Source organism: Vidua macroura, chromosome 6 (genome assembly GCF_024509145.1).
Source record: "Vidua macroura isolate BioBank_ID:100142 chromosome 6, ASM2450914v1, whole genome shotgun sequence".
In the NCBI taxonomy this organism is placed as follows: domain Eukaryota; kingdom Metazoa; phylum Chordata; class Aves; order Passeriformes; family Viduidae; genus Vidua; species Vidua macroura.
The window spans coordinates 49,552,349-49,571,205 of record NC_071576.1 but is presented as its reverse complement, the minus strand read 5'-3'; the positions used below and the strand labels follow the sequence as shown (position 1 = coordinate 49,571,205).

General features: G+C 38.8%; 2 protein-coding genes across 6 annotated transcripts in view; one reads left to right on the top strand and one right to left on the bottom strand.

Moving 5' to 3' along the window:
• KCNC1 (potassium voltage-gated channel subfamily C member 1) overlaps positions 1-18,857 on the top strand; it is a 121,267-nt gene that overhangs the window by 99,572 nt on the left and 2,838 nt on the right. Inside the window, exons 3-4 of one of the 5 annotated variants that reach the window (XM_053981576.1) lie at positions 238-426; positions 2,402-3,576. The exons of 1 other annotated variant lie outside the window; for it this stretch is intronic. In XM_053981576.1, the coding sequence (XP_053837551.1) occupies positions 238-426; positions 2,402-2,538 (326 nt within the window). In that variant the 3' untranslated portion in view covers positions 2,539-3,576. Of the gene's footprint in view, positions 1-237; positions 427-2,401; positions 3,577-18,857 lie in introns of those variants that run through there. 3 more of the 5 variants (XM_053981578.1, XM_053981577.1, XM_053981575.1) reach the window with 3 other exon arrangements.
• Positions 12,424-18,857, bottom strand: part of SERGEF (secretion regulating guanine nucleotide exchange factor) — a 170,001-nt gene continuing 163,567 nt past the window's right edge. Inside the window, exons 10-11 of the transcript XR_008437754.1 lie at positions 15,016-15,134; positions 12,424-13,686 (exon numbers count right to left, since the gene is read on the bottom strand). The gene's annotated coding sequence lies outside the window, so the exon portion shown is untranslated. The remainder of the gene's footprint in view (positions 13,687-15,015; positions 15,135-18,857) is intronic.

The window sequence follows — 18,857 nt, the reverse complement described above, 5'->3', positions numbered from 1 at the left end:
GTGCGGACGTACAGGTGGCTGCTGTCACACCTAACGGGATCATCTTTTGTTTCTCCTCCCACTTAACAGACTTTATTTTATTTTAGTGCAGTGCACATGAACGCAGTGTCTAGGACAGATGTGCTATCTTTTAGAGTGTCGCTATAGAAATCTTTAGCTGTGAACCCTTAATTTGCAGCTGGAACTCTAATAATCAGTGCATAGTGTTTCAATAGCCTTCTGCTTATATGTTTGAAGATTCGAAACTGAATGGTGAGGTGGCCAAGGCGGCGCTGGCAAATGAAGACTGTCCCCACATAGACCAGGCTATTACGCCTGATGAGGGCCTGCCCTTTACCCGCTCTGGCACTCGGGAGAGATATGGACCCTGCTTTCTCTTATCAACCGGGGAATATCCCTGCCCACCTGATGGAGGAATAAGAAAGGGTATGTAGCTGGGGCCCTGTAACCACGTAGCTAGCAACCAGTTTAAGTAACTAAGAGAAAGTCAGCTTAGCTGTAGCACGTGATAGTGCGCTTGCTGTAGAGATGCACGTTTGGGCTGGAAACCACCACCTGATGTCTGCATTTGGAGTTTCTAACCTATTTCTTTCAGAAAGAAAAGCCTGAGGAGCTGTAACTACCCTGTGCAGCTATGCTAGGCAGTCGAGTCTTCCAGCCCAGCTGGTGCAGGAAGCTTTAGTGGATGATGCTCTACTATGTCCTTAAATTAGCCCATCCCATAAGGAGAGACCAATTAATGAATCATAGCAATGAAAGTTTGCCACTTGGAAAGCTCACAGAGCTTAGCAGACTCTGAGGAGCACAGACTTGGAGGTAGCAGACAGAAGATATAAAACACAAAAGCAAAACATACTCAAGAAAATAAGAAATTATTATTTAGTGACCTTACAGAGCACTAAAATATAATATTTGGATATTCATAGCTGGTTAGTTCAATAGAGAAAGAAAAGCATGAACATCTATTGGCACAGGTGTCTTAAAATCAGAAAATAATCCATCTAAAATCCTTTCATAAATAAATCATTATTAGTTACTTTCTCAGACTTCTGACAGGTACAAATCTCTCAGAAGTAGTTTGCTAATGGTCAGAATAATCTATTTAGCAACAGAAGTAAAATCCCATTAAAAAAGCCTTCCCTTCTTAAAAGAGACTGTTTTGCTTAAATAATTTAATGTGAGGCAACCATACAAACCCAAAATTAGAGCTACATCTATATGCATCAAAATTGATAAAGAATGGGAAAATTGGAAAAGAACTCACTCTCTTCAAATCAGTGTTTACCACTGGTGTACTGTATATAGTATAAGATAGAGTCAATATTTTAAAACTGCAAAGACTGTATGACATAATCATACACTGAGTATGGAGTATAGAATTCCCACGTGCCATTGTATGATGGGCAATAGTTATAGTAAATGCCAGTTATAGATAGTGTATGCATTTATAAGTCTAAAGCTTATCATCAACAAAGATAAAGTAGGACCACAAGACTTTCATATGAAAGTATATCCTCTAAAATTTACCTTTGTAGCAAAGTGTTTTACTTGATTCTGTATTGGATAAGCATTGGCCGTGTTCATTCAGCCTGGGCTAGTCCAGGTGGTTCCAGTGGATCAGGGGAACACTCCAAATGGCACATCCTTTGGGATGGGGAATGTATGGTTTTCACGATGCACTGCAAACTCCTCTTGTTCCTGAATGAAACAGAGGCTGGTTGGCTAAAGAGTAATATACGTCAGCATATTGTTGGCCTGTTTGAAACATGTTGAGAGCATCTTAATTGTTGTTCCAACAGAATTTCATCCATAGCTTGTGCAACTCTCTGTACACTTGCTGAGCTGTTTACGTGCATGCCTGGAAAAGAAGGGGGGGAGGGAGGGAGGGAAATTGAATGCATGCAATTTTGTTTTCTTTCTTTTTCTTTTTTTAATTTTTTTAATGCTGAGAACAAAGGAGTAGTATCTCTATAGCAACACATTCAATTCTATGGGTTTTGCTGCCTTGCCCCCCTCCTGCCCCACAAAGATACCACAAACCATTATTTTGCCTGAGGTCACAATGCATGAAGTGGAAGGGAGAGGTATGTGTGAGTGTATGACAGAGACATAAAAAATCCCTCCCACTGACTCTTCTTTTTTTTAGGGTACAATCATGTTGCTGCCTGTAGGATCAATTACATAGCCTGACCGTTTTGAGAAATTATGATTTTTTAAAAAATGTATATATTTTAATTTTTTTCTGTATTCCAACGGCCTTCTGAGTCATGTTGCAAGCGATACTACTCTTGGCATGTCCATGCATGCAGATGCTATTGAACTGGCTACAATGTTGACCTCATTCTTAGTCCATTCTGTCATTGATCCAATGCTGTACTTTGCATTTTTCTTTTAAATGAAGGTTACGAAATGTCACGGAGCCTTAACAGCATAGCTGGCATAAGTGGAAAAGCGATAGGATTATCCTCAGTGTCTGCGCCCTACAGCTCTCCTAGCCCAGTGAGACGTTCTTGGTCTCCCATCCCATCTATTTTGTAGCATGGATCAGTAGCAGAGAATGGTCTAAAAAGCTTTACTTTCAATTAGCCTATGCGATGTTGCATATAGTCCAGGTGACTAAGTCTGAAGATGCAATGTCTCACAGTAGCACCCACTGCAAACGGTGTTGCTTCTGATGCTTAGGTGACAACACTCCTAAATAGCACTCAGATGACAATAGGCAGGCATTGGCATAGTACTGGTGGGCCATACATGCTGCATGGTATCACTACATAGGATGAAGGGTAGATGCACCAGATGGCTTTCTTCCTGGTGCATCCTGCTAGCATATGCTTTTTGTGGCTAATGGTGGATCTACTGGCTCTGTATGGAATGGGTTAGGTATTTAGTCGATGCTGAAACATGCCAACGATGGAAGATTTTGCTTTTCTCAGGATATTTTTGAGCCATAGGAACCCTGCAGGAGTTTGAGCAAACAAGCACAGTAGGATGAAACTTTGCATGGGCACCTATTTTAAGCTGAAAGCAATACTCAGACACACTGTAGAGAGGTCTCAGTCTGGCTGACTGCATGGGAAAAAAAAAATCCTGTTGAAGAAGATTATGGCTGCCTCTGCATGTAGCTATTTCACCTTTTCCTCCTTCCTTTAACACTAAGATGCCGAGCTTGATGTGAAAAACGCAGGGAAGAAGCTCAAGTACTGATTGTATTCTTTACATGCAGATCTTTGCAAAGAAAGTCCAGTCATTGCTAAATATATGCCAACAGAGGCAGTCAGAGTGACCTGACAAGGCAAGATGGAGATGAACATTGATGGCTAATAAACATCTCTGTGGAACTGTGCAGGCATAGAAGACCTTCTCATTTGGACAAAGTTAACTCACTCCATGCAGGTTTTATGGATGATTCTTCGTTGTTCTGGAGCTGTACTAGAGATGCAGGCTTTTTCTACGGCCAAAATGTAACAAAACTGTAGAAGATTTTTTTTTTAATCTATTTTTTTGTTCCAAAGCATGACTTGCATGAAGACAAAAATGAAAATGAAAAAAAAACAAAAAACAAAAAACAAAAACAAACAAACAAACAAAAAAAAACCCACAAGAAACACTGCAAATGTATGATTAAGGAGAAAAAAGGAAAAAAAAAAGCAAAGTTATATATTTTCTTTCAAAGCTCTTTACTTTTACATACATTGTTGTAGCGAAAATGTAAAACATTATAAAACTGTACATTTCTTTGCTATGGATCGCTTCTTTTTGTATACAAGATAAAGAGTAATGGTTTTAAAAAGTGCAATCAGGCAGTCATCGGTCATATTGACCACATCTTCACAGTTCATCACACTGACATGGAAATCAAGAACTTTTAATCCAACTAGAAGTGTATAAAAATAAGAAAAACTTTTTCCTGTCTGTTTTTGTTGGCATGCTTGTGACACATGGGACCTTCCTTCGGACCTGACAATAACAGCTGGTTAATTTTCCGGCTCTGGTTATGTTGTATTTTATTGATGTATAGATCCAACGTAAAGACCCTTCATAAATTGTTCATCTTAAGTAATCAGTATGAATTTTAAACAAAAGAGGTGTTATTTTAAAACTGGGACTTATATTACAAAATCAGGAAAATACTCAAGTATAAATGGTCTCAAAATTTAAGAAACAAGATAACAGCATTGTATGCAATTTAGTACTGAGTAAAATGCATGCACAATGTTATGCAAAACAATTCTAGCATGGAAATAAATTTTGTATCATGATTTCAGTGCCTGCTGTATAGTGTAAAAGGGAATCCTTTTCTGAAGCAATCAGGGGTTTCCAGAGACTTGCTTCTAAAATCTTGAATAAATACAGTGTTCTCAACAGAAATGTAGGAGAAAAGCTTGGTATTGCTTTGGTTCTACAATGCTAATTTTGGTTAGTAGATAATAAATGAAGCCTGAAAACACTTGATACAACCGATGTCTAAAGAATTCACACCATTAGTAATTTTACAAGGGAAGATTAAAAACCCCTATAATGATCTAGGTATCTTCCTTTTCCATCCCCAACAATAATAAATGTTTGTCTTTTTAGCTGATTAAATGAATTCAGTTTTTCTTACTTCTTCGGGCCCGTCCTTCACTTGTTCATCACTGAGCCACACCAGTCCACCTGAGACGAAACTGAAAGAAATCCAGGTGTCTGAGTTGCACTTGATTTACCACACAAAACATGCACCAGTAAGAACTGAGAAACACAATGGGATTAAGTTTCATTTTAGATGCTACAAATGACAACTATGGACTATGTGCCAACAGCATTCTAGTTGCCTGAGTATTTTTGGTAAAATACTTCTTTAAAGGAAAGATACACACTTTTATCCTCACATGAGGAACTTCAAAAGAGCTGGCAAATTTCTAGGCAAGCTACAGCATCTGCACTACTGATGGGAATGGAAATGTAAAGGAATAGTATCCCTACAGTATCTGAAGGAAGTAGAGATTAAACCCAAAAAAACCCCAGCAGAAATACTCATGGCTCTGGTAAGTGCTAAATTATACACAAAAAAATCCCAATTGCAGCTGGACCTTGTCGTCACAAAACTCTACTCCAAAAGAAACACAATGAAGACCTCAAGCTGTGTTTTAGGAATGGAGGAAAGGCTGTACATAATTAGAGAACTCCTTTGTAGTCCTTGATACAGCATTACGTACTTGATTTCTGCTTTAGTTTCTCCCAAGAACTGTTTTTCTCACACTGTTTCTATGCCATCATTCTCAGAAGATAAACTTCTTACCTCCAGAGGTAAGATCCAGATTCATCCAGGATTTCCTTAATGAACAACTTTTCTTCTTATAACGTATTAAGAATCCAGAAATAGATTTATCTGCCCCATTTTTTATTTAACGCTGACTCAAGGGCCCAGTGCTAATTCTCCATTACCATAAGGAATACCAACAATTGAGCCCTATAAATCCCATGTAGGTCTTCACCTTCCACTGCACTTTGCATCTATCTGAGCCTTAAAGAACAACTGTCATTTTGTGCTATTTTTTTACATTCCCCACTCTTGTTTTCATTTAGGTTCCCCTCTCTGCTCATTCTGATTTGAGGTAACCATGTCTTCTGGGTGACTTCTATAGACCCTTCAGAAACAGAACCATGCTTCCCATCCACTGCCCTTCAGAAGATGCTCTAAAGCTTAAGATCTGTTTGACCCCAGAGTTCCCAGAGTTCCCCTTGCACAACAGTGGCAGCTCTGACAACACAGGGTGAGAGGGAAACAAGAGAAATGGAAAATCTCAGAAGCTGTTACATTGAATCCTAAGGGAAATTTACCACATCATCCCAACTGCCTTGCAGTTAAGGAGCTTTTGCTCAGGTATTATGATTAAAACATTAATTCCTGCAAGCCTGCCCCCTCTCCCTACATGTCTTTATTAAAGCATTAAAAGTATCCATGTGGGTAGATTCTAACTTCAGGCTTCAGTAATGCCACCAGCTACTTCCGAGCTCATACCATTGCAAATAAGAGCAGAAGTTGGTTTTGCAGTTTAGTTATACTCTGCCTGTTTCCTTCTACAAAGGGACATCTGTGTTTCCTCCTCTGTAAACTCAGCTTTCAGCAGTGAGTTCCCAGCTGTAAGACCCAGTGCTGGCCCTTCATCTGAACCCACTGGCAATTAATTAGTGGCTTATTACTTGCTAACATTTAAAGCTCAACCACACCTTCTACATATACAGCTATTCCTCTGACTGCATGAAGGTACTAGTTTTTTCTGGACCAACCTGATGTGTCTCCACAATTGCAATTTCAGACATAAGAAATTTCTGAGAAGAGGTTTCTGCTTTCTCACTCCAACAAAAAAAAAAAAAAAAAAAAAAAAAAAAAAAAAAAAAAAAAAAAAAAAAGAAAGAAAAAAAGAAAAAAAAACCTAGCTAAAAACCACTGTGATAACAGCTAAGTGCAGCAGTCATTAATCTGGATAAAGTGATTTTTCAAGTAAATTGCCTCCTCTCTCCTTAAAGTTTCAGGGCCAAAAAGAAAATACATCACTGAAACAAATGTCTGCTAGGACAAATGAGCTGACTGAAATACAGAAGAGAGCAAGCAGGGCTAAGGCAAGAGCATTCAAAAAAGAACTGAGCACAGAGCTGCTCACAAAAAAGATATACTGAAGATATTACCCTGTCAGTTTGCATATCCCTTTCATAGTTTCAAAACAAGGCAGCCTACTTTTCTGCTTTCCATATAAATCCTGGAAGGAACTTTGTCTCTGAGCTCACACACAACCTTCACTTCAGGAAAACATGCTTAAATTATGTCGATTATTTTTAAGTCACTCACTTACTTGAGTTTGGGCATAAAATACCTGTGTGTTCAGGACTCCCAAAACCTCTGCATTCATGTAGGACTATAAGTGCCCAGTTTTTCTCCTAGGGAAATACAAATGTTCATTTGCAATCAATAACACTATTTGAATTCAAATTGAACTGAATGTTCAAAACCAGGTCGAGAACTGCATTTCTTGACTTTCTTTATCTGACAAAGCAAATGCTATAACATGATACCTTCACTGTCTCAGCCTGGCAAAGCCAGGATTTCAACTCTCAGCATTCACTTGAACATTTAAAAAATTTCATGAAAGTGCATGGGTCCAAACATCTCCAGGTACCAAATATTAAAAGTGCATGCTCCAAGGCTTCCCTTGTTTTTCCTGCTGCCCAAGCTAGAGATTCCTTGGGCAGCAAAAGGCAAAATGTTGCATTTGTGTTAGCTCAGCTGTCACTCTGAGGTACCTGCCTCTGGACTCAAAGGGCTTAGCAGGGATGACATAGCCTGTGCAGAGGCTGCGGACTGTGAGTCACACCAGCACAACAGCAGACATGGCTCAAACCCAGGGAAAGCAGCTCAGCAGGGGCTACGCTTTGCTGGGGTGGTGTCAGTGCAAGTCGGTGACTGGAGGAAAGGCAGTAACTCAGGAGGTGGGAAATGAGAAGGACACAGGATGAGTTTGGAAAATGGGTTATGTAAGCAGGAGCAACAGAAACAGCAATCAACAGTGAGTGGGAAAGAAGAGCAAGGAGAGAGTGAAAGAATGGCAGTGAGATTAACTCAAAATAATCAAGAGCCACTAGCCTACAAAGCAGAGCCTGGGTCTGGGACTCAGGAAATGGGAATTTTATTCTTGACTTACTTGTGGACATGCTGGGTTACCTTGGTTGGGCCAGTTTAACTTTTTGTGCCTCAGCTTCTGTTTCTGTGACATTGTGCTCTTTTTAACGTGTTCTAATCTCAAAAGAGGAAAAGCCATATTTGAGAAGGAATAGTTATTATAATCTACTCAGAATTAAGGCACCAGAGGAGAGAAGCATCTCTTAATTATTTAAAAGATGCCGTATTTCCCTGTCTGCAGAAGAACACAATGCCCCTGTAGGAATCCCTTTTCTTTTGTACTTTAGAGCAGAAGATTATTATGGAAAATGATTAAGCACCCACACAGTTAAAATGACAGGGTATTTTCATTACTGATTGGCAACTCCTCTGCTGCCCTAATTTAGGTTCCACATGTCTTCATGCATTCTAATCAATAGAAACAAAACAAAAACTAAACTTACTTGACATTTGCAGCCAAAAACTAAAGTCATGTCAGAACATTAAAAATCTCCCAATTCTTGCTTCTAAATAAAGGGAAAAAAAAAAAAAAAAAAAAAAAAAAAAAGAAGTAAAAACACAGTCTGCTGGCAAAGTACAAAGTATTCACATATACTTAAAAGAATTATGGTGACCAGGGAGTATTGGAACAATATTGAATTGAAATTCTGAAACTCCACTTCCAAAGTCTTGACCCCAAGACTTGAAGACAGAACTCCCCCCCAAGACTGCATAGTATCTGGATAATCAGGTGGTCTACAGGCAAAGCAGCCTGGAGAAAACAGATGAGGAAGTTGGACATGAACTGAGAGAGAGGCTAGCCAACTCAAGAATTTGACTTACACTCCACCCCTACCAACCTGCAAAGGAACATCTGGAAATGAGATGAAATCCAACATGTCACAAAACAAAAATGCCAGAGAAAATTTTGCAAAATAAATGTCACCCCTGAATTTTCTCATCTTTCAGCCAGCTTTTATTCAGGAATAACTATTTTGTTGTTCTTGTTTCCAATCAAGCTGAAGAATGTGTTCTCCCAATACTCTAAATTTATGCTTCCTCACTCTCCCACAAGGAAACACGTGGTTCATCCAGGCCATGATTCAAATACAGAGACTATTTTTACTGCTGAATATTTTCAGTCACATACTCTATTTCGATGTTTTACAGAGGCACTGATGAGTAAAAACTGCTGCTGCATTAAAAACAGGTGAATGCTGAGACAACTGACTGATGAACCTGAATGAAATGCACAAATAGCTCAAGACTGTGTCTGACTTCAGTCCTTTAACATCTAAATGGGTTACAAAACAACAAGGGCTTTACACATGCAGTTCCTCCAAATTAACTTCAAAGGTACATATGATATGGACCTATATCTTCAGGTATATTCACCCAGTAGAAGGCTATTTCCATAAAAGCAAAGCATTTAAATTCAAGTCTGTTATTCTTTCTAACATAGAGCAAAACATGCAAGATCAGCATTTACTGGGAAATGAGAATAGCACAAAAGCTAAAGGAAAAGAACAAAGCATGTACTACCTCTTTTTTGTACATGTATCAAAATATTGATATGTAAAAAGTTAAAGTAGCCAATTATTTTTGTGTCAGCTGGAGCTGTCAGCAAATTCCATGTAAGCTCCACTTTTCTACTGTGCACACTTTGAACCACAATCAAAACCACACAAGATGATTCTCAACCCCAGGCTGTACCCATTCCAAGCCTTTGGAATTTTCAGCTATAGTAAATAGCATAAGCAGCACTCAAATACTGATAAAAAAATCTGGAGTCCTTTTCAAGAAAATACCTAGCTAAAATAAAAAGCCCATGACTTACCATGCACCATAAAAATATCAAAATTGCTCAGAGTGACCAAGGTCTGTCATTGTCTTGATCTCTAACATGGAAAAAGGAACTGGAAGTCCCAAAATTACTTAAACCGTGTTTAAATCAGATTCAGAGTTCATGGAATCAAATGGAAAAATAGTAAGTATTTGATTAAATGCTGGACTAGATCAGAGGCCTGATCAAAATACTTCTGAGTCTGCAAGATGAAGACAGATGTTGCTGTTTTGGCTGAGGAGAACTGGAAATTTCCATATGTGCTATGAATGAGAAAAAACCCAAACACTGCACGTCAACAACTCACATTATTATAAATAAACAGTGGAAGAGAGAGAACAATAACATCCACAAAATATAATAGTTTGTCTCTCATCCCACTCCCACCATCCGGCAGGCTGGAATGCTGTTATGCCGTGAGATTATTCAGTCCTCAGGAGCTGTGTCTTGGCTCTGTCCTCCCCCTCCTTTTCCCTATGTTTTAGCTGACTGTATCAGGCTCTCTATTGCCATTCATTTAAATGTTTTTCCATGGTCACCTTTCTCTTGCACATTCAAAGTGATCTCCTTGATCAGTTCTCCATCCTCATCTCTAAGTCTCACGACTCAACACATGCCATACAAAGCACAATCAAATCACTTTCTCCCACCCTCCCCACATTTTCTCTGTGCTCAAAACATGCAGCTGAGCAAAAGCTCCTGCCACTCATTTAGAAGTGACATTTGTGGTGATCGCAGATGGCAATACTAGTCAGACACCAAAAGGACTGCCCACATGCAGACAGAGAAGTCAGTGTCATATAAGGAGCGATGACTGGGAAAACCATCCTCCACCTTTCAAATGAGCACACTTTAAATACAGAGCCTGGCACGCTGAGCACAAAAGCTTCAAGTAAGTCAGGATGCCACACCAAGTCAAATAACATCGGTGACCACCAAGTGGCCCAAACAAATCCCCCAAGAGGCAGAAACCTCTGACACAACACACACATCATCCCACCAACATTCTTTGAAATGGAACAGGAACTTCTTTGCACAGGTGCACACAGAGGTTGCATGAGTAACATCTGCAGATCTCTTAGGACTTCAAATAACAGAAAGGCACACAACAGCTTTCTTCTCCTTCTTCCCCTCCACCCAAAGGCCTGAAAGTTCTCTGGACTGAAGGTCAATAGTTCACAACTTGTTCTCCCTAATGAATGTCAACTCACTGGCAGGTTTACTTACCTTCAGGAAAAGGAAGGGGAGAGCAGCTGCACAGACACTTGCTTAACTTGTTCCAGGGTCTTTTTGTAAATATATATACATTACAAACTTTGTCAGTTTATTTCCAATTGAACCTGAATGCAGAATGCTTATGTAACAGGCTTCTTGCTTTGTTTATCACAGAAGACCTGTTAAAGAACTCTATAAACCACAGCACACTGGGTCTGCATTTTGCCTTGCAGAGACTGACCTTCTCCATGAGGATTATCAACAGGCAACAGTCATAAACTCTTAACATCAGCATGGAAAGTTGTCTTCTTCTACTTGATTAGGAACTTTTCACTGTGTGTTCCCTTCCTCACAGAGAAAGACGTAGCTGATTTTATACAGTGCTTTATTCTGCAAACAAAGCCACTGACATACAAAACAGGGCATTCACTTCTGAAAGAATGAGCAGCAACTCGGTTTTGTCAGCCATGTACCTTCTACAATGAATTCTATTCACTCTCTGTACTACAGCACCTGACCGATGACAAAGCACTCACTATGTCAAGAAAAGTCATTATTTCCCAAAGTCTTCAAGCTATGTAGGCACAACAAAGGAGAGAAAAACGCAGTTCTTGCCTTTCAAAGATGAAGATTAGATATGAAACACCAGATCAGGACCAGGAACAAACTGACATACTCCTTTCTTCTTCACTTCATCACCCCAAATCATTCTTTGTGTTCCAAAAGTGTGTTCACATTACAGGCATGAAAAATCAAAAATTTCAAATACCTGATTCACACTTATTTGTTACATAATTTGTTGGACTCCTCTGCAATGAACTGCAGCTATAGCACACACAGTCACAACATGTCCAGTCCAGTAAACCTCATGTAAGGCTGTGATTAATCAAGGAACAGACTTATTTAGAGGAGATAATTACTGAAGCAAGAGAACATGTTTATTTGCTACATAGATTTTGCAGAAATCACAAATAGAAACCTCAGAACTGTCAAAAAAAGCACAAGAAACTGTTCAGTGCATATAATAGAGAAGCTTTGGTATCCAGAAAGTGGCATTGAGAACAGTCAATAAATATCAACTTAGATAATTAAAAGTGCAAGAGGTCACAGCCTGGAACAGTATATTGCCATGAAGAACCACAACTAACACATGGATTAAAAAAAACATTTTACAGTAGAAATCTTAATTCTACATATTTTGCACAGGACTCATTTGATTATTCTTTTGGTATCTTTAATAGTTAAAATCAGCTTCCTAGTCTGCTCAAGTTTCTCATCTGTTGAATAGAAAAATAAAATACTCTTGAAAGTGAAGCCAAGAACTACAACTGCTGTAAAACCCAGGCTGAAAAAACCCATGCAGCCCATATTATCACCTTAATTCCTTCCCCTTCATGTGTAAGCTGATACATCATTAGAAGCTCTTCCTGTCCTATTTCCTAATAGCCTTTCTCTGAGCATTTTGTAATTCTGTAAGGCTTCTTCCTTAGCAAGCCTGCTTTAAAATTTAAACCACTGTTTAGCAACAGTAGGTCTCATTAAAAGGTGCATTTACTACACAGTAGAATTCTCTATATTTAGGACTTGAAATACATTAAATACCACAGCAAATGTAAGTATTGTGAGTGGTAAACATCCAGTTTAATGGCATCCGCTGTATTTGTGTGGAAAAAAACCAGTTTTATAAATTTCTTCCAAAATTTTGCTACTAATAGGCAAACATATCTCATTTTACACTTTTTCCTTTCTCCCACAAGTGATAGGCCTATGTTCTCTGTCAAACCCCCACCTGGAACAAGTGCTGTGGGCATGCTGTGAACAGCAACTCAGTTGGGATGCAAAACAGAAGTGAGAACTAACCTGAAATTATCAGGAACATTCTGGTCTGCCTTTTAGGCTGGAGAACTTGTAAAATCTTTCTGGTTAGATCTTGATGTCTTCCTATTCCAAGGCGTGGTTTCCAAGATAGAAACACAGGAGCTACTTTGGATCAAGCTGTCCTCAACAGCTACAACTGACTTATGCCCTTTGAAAGGAACCTTTTGATTGTTTCTAAGAGCTCTTAGAAGTTTTCCTTCCCTAAGCAGTAGCTTCAGAAACTTCAGGTTTGGTTTGCAAGTTAATGATAACTTATGCAGGTCTGCATACCTGTAAATCTATAATGAACTGATGTCTGGCAGAGAACATAATCAATGAAAAATACTGCTCCTTTCACAGTTTAATCAAGACAAAGCTAGTTCAAAAGGGCCTCATTTTCCCCTTTTACCAGCCTTCTAAATTATATTGCTTCTTTTCTTTTAATCCTAATCTTCTGCTTAAAAAGTGTGTATGCATCTAGTTATGTTCACTGGCATTTCTTTGTGACACAATTTTCTGAGCTGCTGGGAGCTCACAACCACAGTAGAAGTTGGCAGGCACAACATTTCATGATGTAAAGATACAATAACAAAAATCACCTTTCTCAGACCATTTCTTCAGACTGAATTTATATACCAGTAAGGCATTAAGCAGTCAGTTTCTTCCTCAAAGACTTCTCAGAAGAACAAGAAAATGTTAATCTGTCTTCAGTTGCATTGCATCAAGGCAGAATGTCTGTAATTCTATCCATGGGTAAGAAAGTCAATTCCCGTGGCAAGAACCCAGGAAACAATTTTTAAAATATTACAGCTTTTTATGCACAGTTGTTCCTTTGGGATTTAGGAAAAATATCTGCAGTTTCCAACTACTGTGCTAATCATGGGCAGTTCCCCTGTAGTGCCTTTGAGCTACATAATCCAAAGGTGTCCATCCACATCCATGATGTTATGATTCCAGGTATGCTGGGTCTAGTGAGGAGTTTGACAGAGGGCCATGGAGTGTCCTGCCCCACATCCAATTAAGATCTGTTTTGCACAGCCAAGAGCTTTGACTGGCTTTGGGACACAAACGTTTGCTTCGGTGCCATCACCACACATCCCATATTCATTCCATCCCCAAGAGAAGCACTGGCCACCTGAAAGAGAGGACAGAAAATACGGAATAAACACTACAGAAACAAACCAGCTTTGGTTAGTTTTGAGGATTTGTCAAATAATTTTCTGCTTAGGTTCTAAGAAATTTTGCTAAGGTGGGAAAAATATTCTGGTTTTCTTTAAAATGTAAATAAACCCAAATGACTGATTCTCCGTCCTGTTCCATATTGTTAGCAACAGAAGAGAGATCAAAATAACAAAGACACTTGAAAATCACTCAGTAAATACATAGTTCAGTATTTATGCAGAGCCCACAGAAATCTCTCTGCATTTTAAGAGCCCTCCCTGAAATGATGTAAAATTTCTGTCTTTCAAGTTCCCCTAGTAAGCAGAAGTATGATAAATCAAGAGCAGTGACTTTATTCATTCAGAGCATGATCTGCAGGATTGGGGAACACAGAGCCACAGTTTAGCCACATTGCATTTCATTCCTAGCTTCAAATTCATGTCACCTTTTTCCTTTAAATACAAGTCTTCAACAGACTGCCCTACTCGTAATCATCCTACCTCTTCTGCTTGCTTTGACATCATTTCACTGCTTCTGTTATTCTTATTTTCCCTCATTATTGTTTATTTTTGTAGTATCTACTCTTTCATATCCCAAATAACAATTCATGTATTATTATTACCCCAGTGCTCTTTATTGAAGCACAACATGCAAATTTTGTTCTATAAATGGCTGGCATAATAAAAAATCCACCAAAACCTCCTTATTCTGAACTACAAGTGCTATTTCTTCCCTATTTTCTATTCTTTATTTGGCTGCCAGAGACTATGTCTGTGACTTTCTGTACTAAAAAAGAAAGCCATCCTGCCATATAATCATGTTTGTGATGCCATTGTTATTTTTGAAAAGCAGCAGGTAATAACAGCAGGAAGTAGCATTCTGGATTCCAAATAATGAGAAGAAAAGTGCTAAAATTCACAAAGTCTAATCCCAATCACAATTTTACTTTTCAAAATTCAGAAACAAATTATTGCAAAGCTAGCAGGGCCATCTTCCCTGCAAATCCTGTAACATTTCAATGTCCTCTGCTCTCTTTACATTATCAGTATATTGATGTTCTCCTCTTGTGCAATGAAGTGTAAACATTACTGAGGCCAGATGTAACTAAGCAATGACATTTCATTTCCCTGACAATCTTTAAGGCAATGGAACACAACAAAGCACCACCAGAACATCCCAGTAGCCAAGGCACATCTCAGCTGATACACAAGTTCTGTCCCTCTTATCTCAGGAGGCACCAGATGTTCTCATGATTGTGAATGTGCAATATTGACAGCCCAACCTACATCCCAAATGTACTCACATGTGCTGCCAAAAAGTGCCAAAATCTGAGTGGGCAACATATCCCATTTAAATATCAACAGCGTGTCCTACAGGTTAATGGGATTTTGCTTTTTGGTAAGGTTCCAGGAAAAAATGTTTCTGTAAATATAAAAAAGAAGAAAAAAAGACACATCAAGCCCATACTGGAGACACATCTCAGACTAATCATTCAAGGAAATTGCACCTAAGAAAAGATGTCTTTTGGCACAGTTAATATGTGAACCCTGCAGAATGAGCCAAGCTTACGAATGTAATGGAAAGAGAATGCAACATGTCCTAATTTTAATAAGATCACTGTGGTAACTTTTTGTAACTAGACACCAGCAATTACTACAACAATTTACATGCTTCTGTGAAGACCCACTACATCTGTTTAAAGGGTTTCCTGTTTCTTTTTCATCCTGTCCCATCAGGACAAGAGAAAGGAAACCAGAAATTTTCTGATCATTTTGTATTACAAACTGCTCAGTGGAATATTATTGGTATAATAAATAGTCAAAGAAATAGTCCATTAGGACATTAACTTTTCAAATTGATAAACACAGTGAAACATCTTTTGAAAAAACATCATAGAAAAATTTACAAGCTAGGAACACCCCAGACAAGAACATCTTCCCTAAAATAATGATTGTGGAGTCCTTTCCAGCCTTTACTGCTCCAAGCATGTTGAAAGGCCACCAAAATAGATTTTTCTACATGATTCCAGTGATCTCTAAGGTTACTGAAATGGGACAAGAGTGAAAATTGGCAAAAAAAATATATAGAAAGTAAGTAGGATTTATGAATGGTCTTACACAAAAATGCCTTGTACATCCACGGAGAGCTGGCAGAAATGTGAAGAGATGAAAGGGCAGCTGACAGGTATGGAATGACAAGCCACAAAAATGTTTCTCATCACCATGAAGTCAGAACCAGGAAAGCCAAAAGGCAGAGAATTTTTGCTGTGCAAATGGAAGGTGCAACTGTACCACATCTGCCTGTAGAAGATTCAGTGAAAGGTTTGTAATAGAAATAGCCAAATGCTTGACTTGTGTCAGAGAAAGCAGAATTTGCAGAAAATACACGAAGACCATTTTTTGGACAGTAACATATTAACAAAACTTGGAGGAGGGCTGGGCAAAATGAGCCTGGTGAAAGTGGCCAGGAGGGAACAAACAGCTATGTGAATCACTGGCACAGATGCCAAAGCCAGTGAAGATCGAAGGTAATGAAGCATCTATTTCAAAAATGACATGAAAGGAATATCTGCACCCATAATGTTGCATTTACTTTGCTCTTTTAAAACATAAGTACTCAAAGTACAAATCAAACCCACAGAACTCACAGGGCAGCACAGCAGAATCCCAAGGGAATTTCAGTTGCATTCACAGTCACACTAATCAAAGTTTAGAGTAATGCTGCAGGATTTTTCCCAAAACATTAAATATACAATACAGAGGGACAATAAAAGTCTTAACAAATCTGTTTTGGTTGAACAACACAAGAAGAAGCTACTGCTCTCCTTCAGTCTGCAATAATTATCCAGGCTTTTCTCAAGGTAACTGAAGTGACAACAGCAATCTAGAGGTTCATTAAACTGGAGAAAAGTATTCCTAGTAAAATAAAGCTGCATCAGATTGGAGAGAATTCTGGAGAAATAAGAGAATTTAGAGTCACTCCTTATTACTGAGTGGAATCTTCAGATGGAAGAATCAATGCTACCAAATAAGGTGTCCTGGGTGAGATTCACTGCACTTAACTTCTGCCACCTAAAAAATCAAGCAACTTAGCTACAGATCATTGTCCTCTGTATTTCTCAAAAGCAAATGGAGATATCCAGCAGAGTGAGAGATTCATCAGTGTTTGCACTGGTGTGAAAATCAAGTCTGTCTCATTTTGGTGATGATAAAGGGAGACAAGGATCCCCTGTTTTAGCCTTGACATATCAGTTTTATGCAGCTGAAGACAGGTTATATTAAATCACATCTTCACAACTGGTCTGAAGGCAAAGCAAGGAAAACTGGAAACAAGGAAGCTGCAAATATGACTGCAGCCTAGCTTCAGGGTACAAACAGTCTGCTTCTACACCAGCCTGTGCCCTGGAGGCTTATCACTAAAATCTTTAAAAGCTCCTCTTTTCTGTATCTCCTTTCTCATTCTTTCCACCAGCAAACAAGCAAAAGTTTGCCTTAAATACAAGCCAAGTATCTTGAAGTCAAGTTATTCAAGAGAGAGTTTCACGTTTTTAGGGAAATGTTTATATGTTTTAGTACAGCTTTATTATATTGGCTCTGTGCTCTTAGCAGTAGTCCACAATACTTCAAATTATTATATCTTTTTTACCTTAAATTAATGCTACTCTACTGTTTTGTTATAGACAAAGTTACAGTAGGCAGGAGATCAACTCAGAACAAGTCACAGCTCTTTAAACAGCATCAGGGCTGGACCACAAACAAAATTCAATTGTCTCAACCACCATCCCTTGATTATTTGAAAGCCTTCAAAACATCACAAGCATCAATGTAACACTACACAGAAGGAGATTTAGACTGTACTTCTCTCAGGGAGTCACAAAACACAAATTACTGTGTTTTGCTGTTTTTTTAGGCCATCTGGTGGTTCAGGGTGTCACATAAAATAAAAGGCAATAAGCATCCCTTTAAACTTTTGCATTTTTAATAGCCACAATTCTGCCATTAGTGAAAAATATCTGCAATTCTAAATTGTAAGAAACAGGACTGATATCAATTGCTTTCTGCAGAAAAACATGGAACTGTATTGGTAATTAAAAGGAAGTCTAGGCATTGTGCAAACTATCATTAAAGGCAAAGCGTGGTAAGTGGAATGTATGATGGCATCATCTCAATACACAGCTGTACCTCCAAAACTAGGAAAGAACCATGAGAATCACATTCAGTTTTTATTATGGAGCCACATGTTCAAGGAGCAAGTCGTCATGTGCTCCAGGCAGCCCATCCAATTGCTGTTCAACCCTCAAAAATGCGTGTCTGGCTTTCAAGGTAGTAAGCTGGATAAAAATCAGACACATTGCAGTGCTAACACAATATACAGGCAAGAAACACCACATGTTTTTGATATTAAGTACAAAGCCATGGTGCTAAAGACATGCTGATTTCAAAGTTAGCCTCCAGTCCTGCCCTCACTCCACCTTTACCTCATTAGTAGCTCTCGTCAGGCAGTGGACCTAAACTACTCAGTCCCCTCAGCAGTGGTTTTACACAAGCAAAACGTGAGCTGACTTTAGGTCATGTATCTGTGGTTCATCCTGGCACCTGGAAAGAATGACTTTCAATGTCCTGAAACAATTCATCACAGCAAATGCATGGAGACTGCACTATGTGGACATCTCTAAACTAATATGTTATGTGAACTATTTTTTTTTCCCAGCAGAAGCTCTGTTTTGCTATAGGACCTTCTCTCTGGCTACATTTGTATCTTGTGTAATACAGCCGGGACCTCAAACTGGGTCACGGCCTTAAGGCCAACTGTCAGAATATCCAATTACAATCCATAACCACCTTCTGAAGAGAGTCAGAAAATCAAACTGAGAATACAATATGCCTAGTAGGAGCTTAGGCATGTGCAGTACTGCAAAATGCAGCAATAAAGCTGCACACATCTCCTTTGCAATTAAATTTCACTTGGGAAAGTCTAATTTCTAGTTTGTACTTTGATATCAGTGTCTATCCCACAAACAGAAAACAGAAGAGCAGTACAGAGCACATCTAATCTTTTCTGTTTTGTTTCCACAGCATATAAGTAGCCAAGAGTTACAAAATGGAAAGGGGAAGGAATCATGTTTATGATAATTTTCAAGAGCAA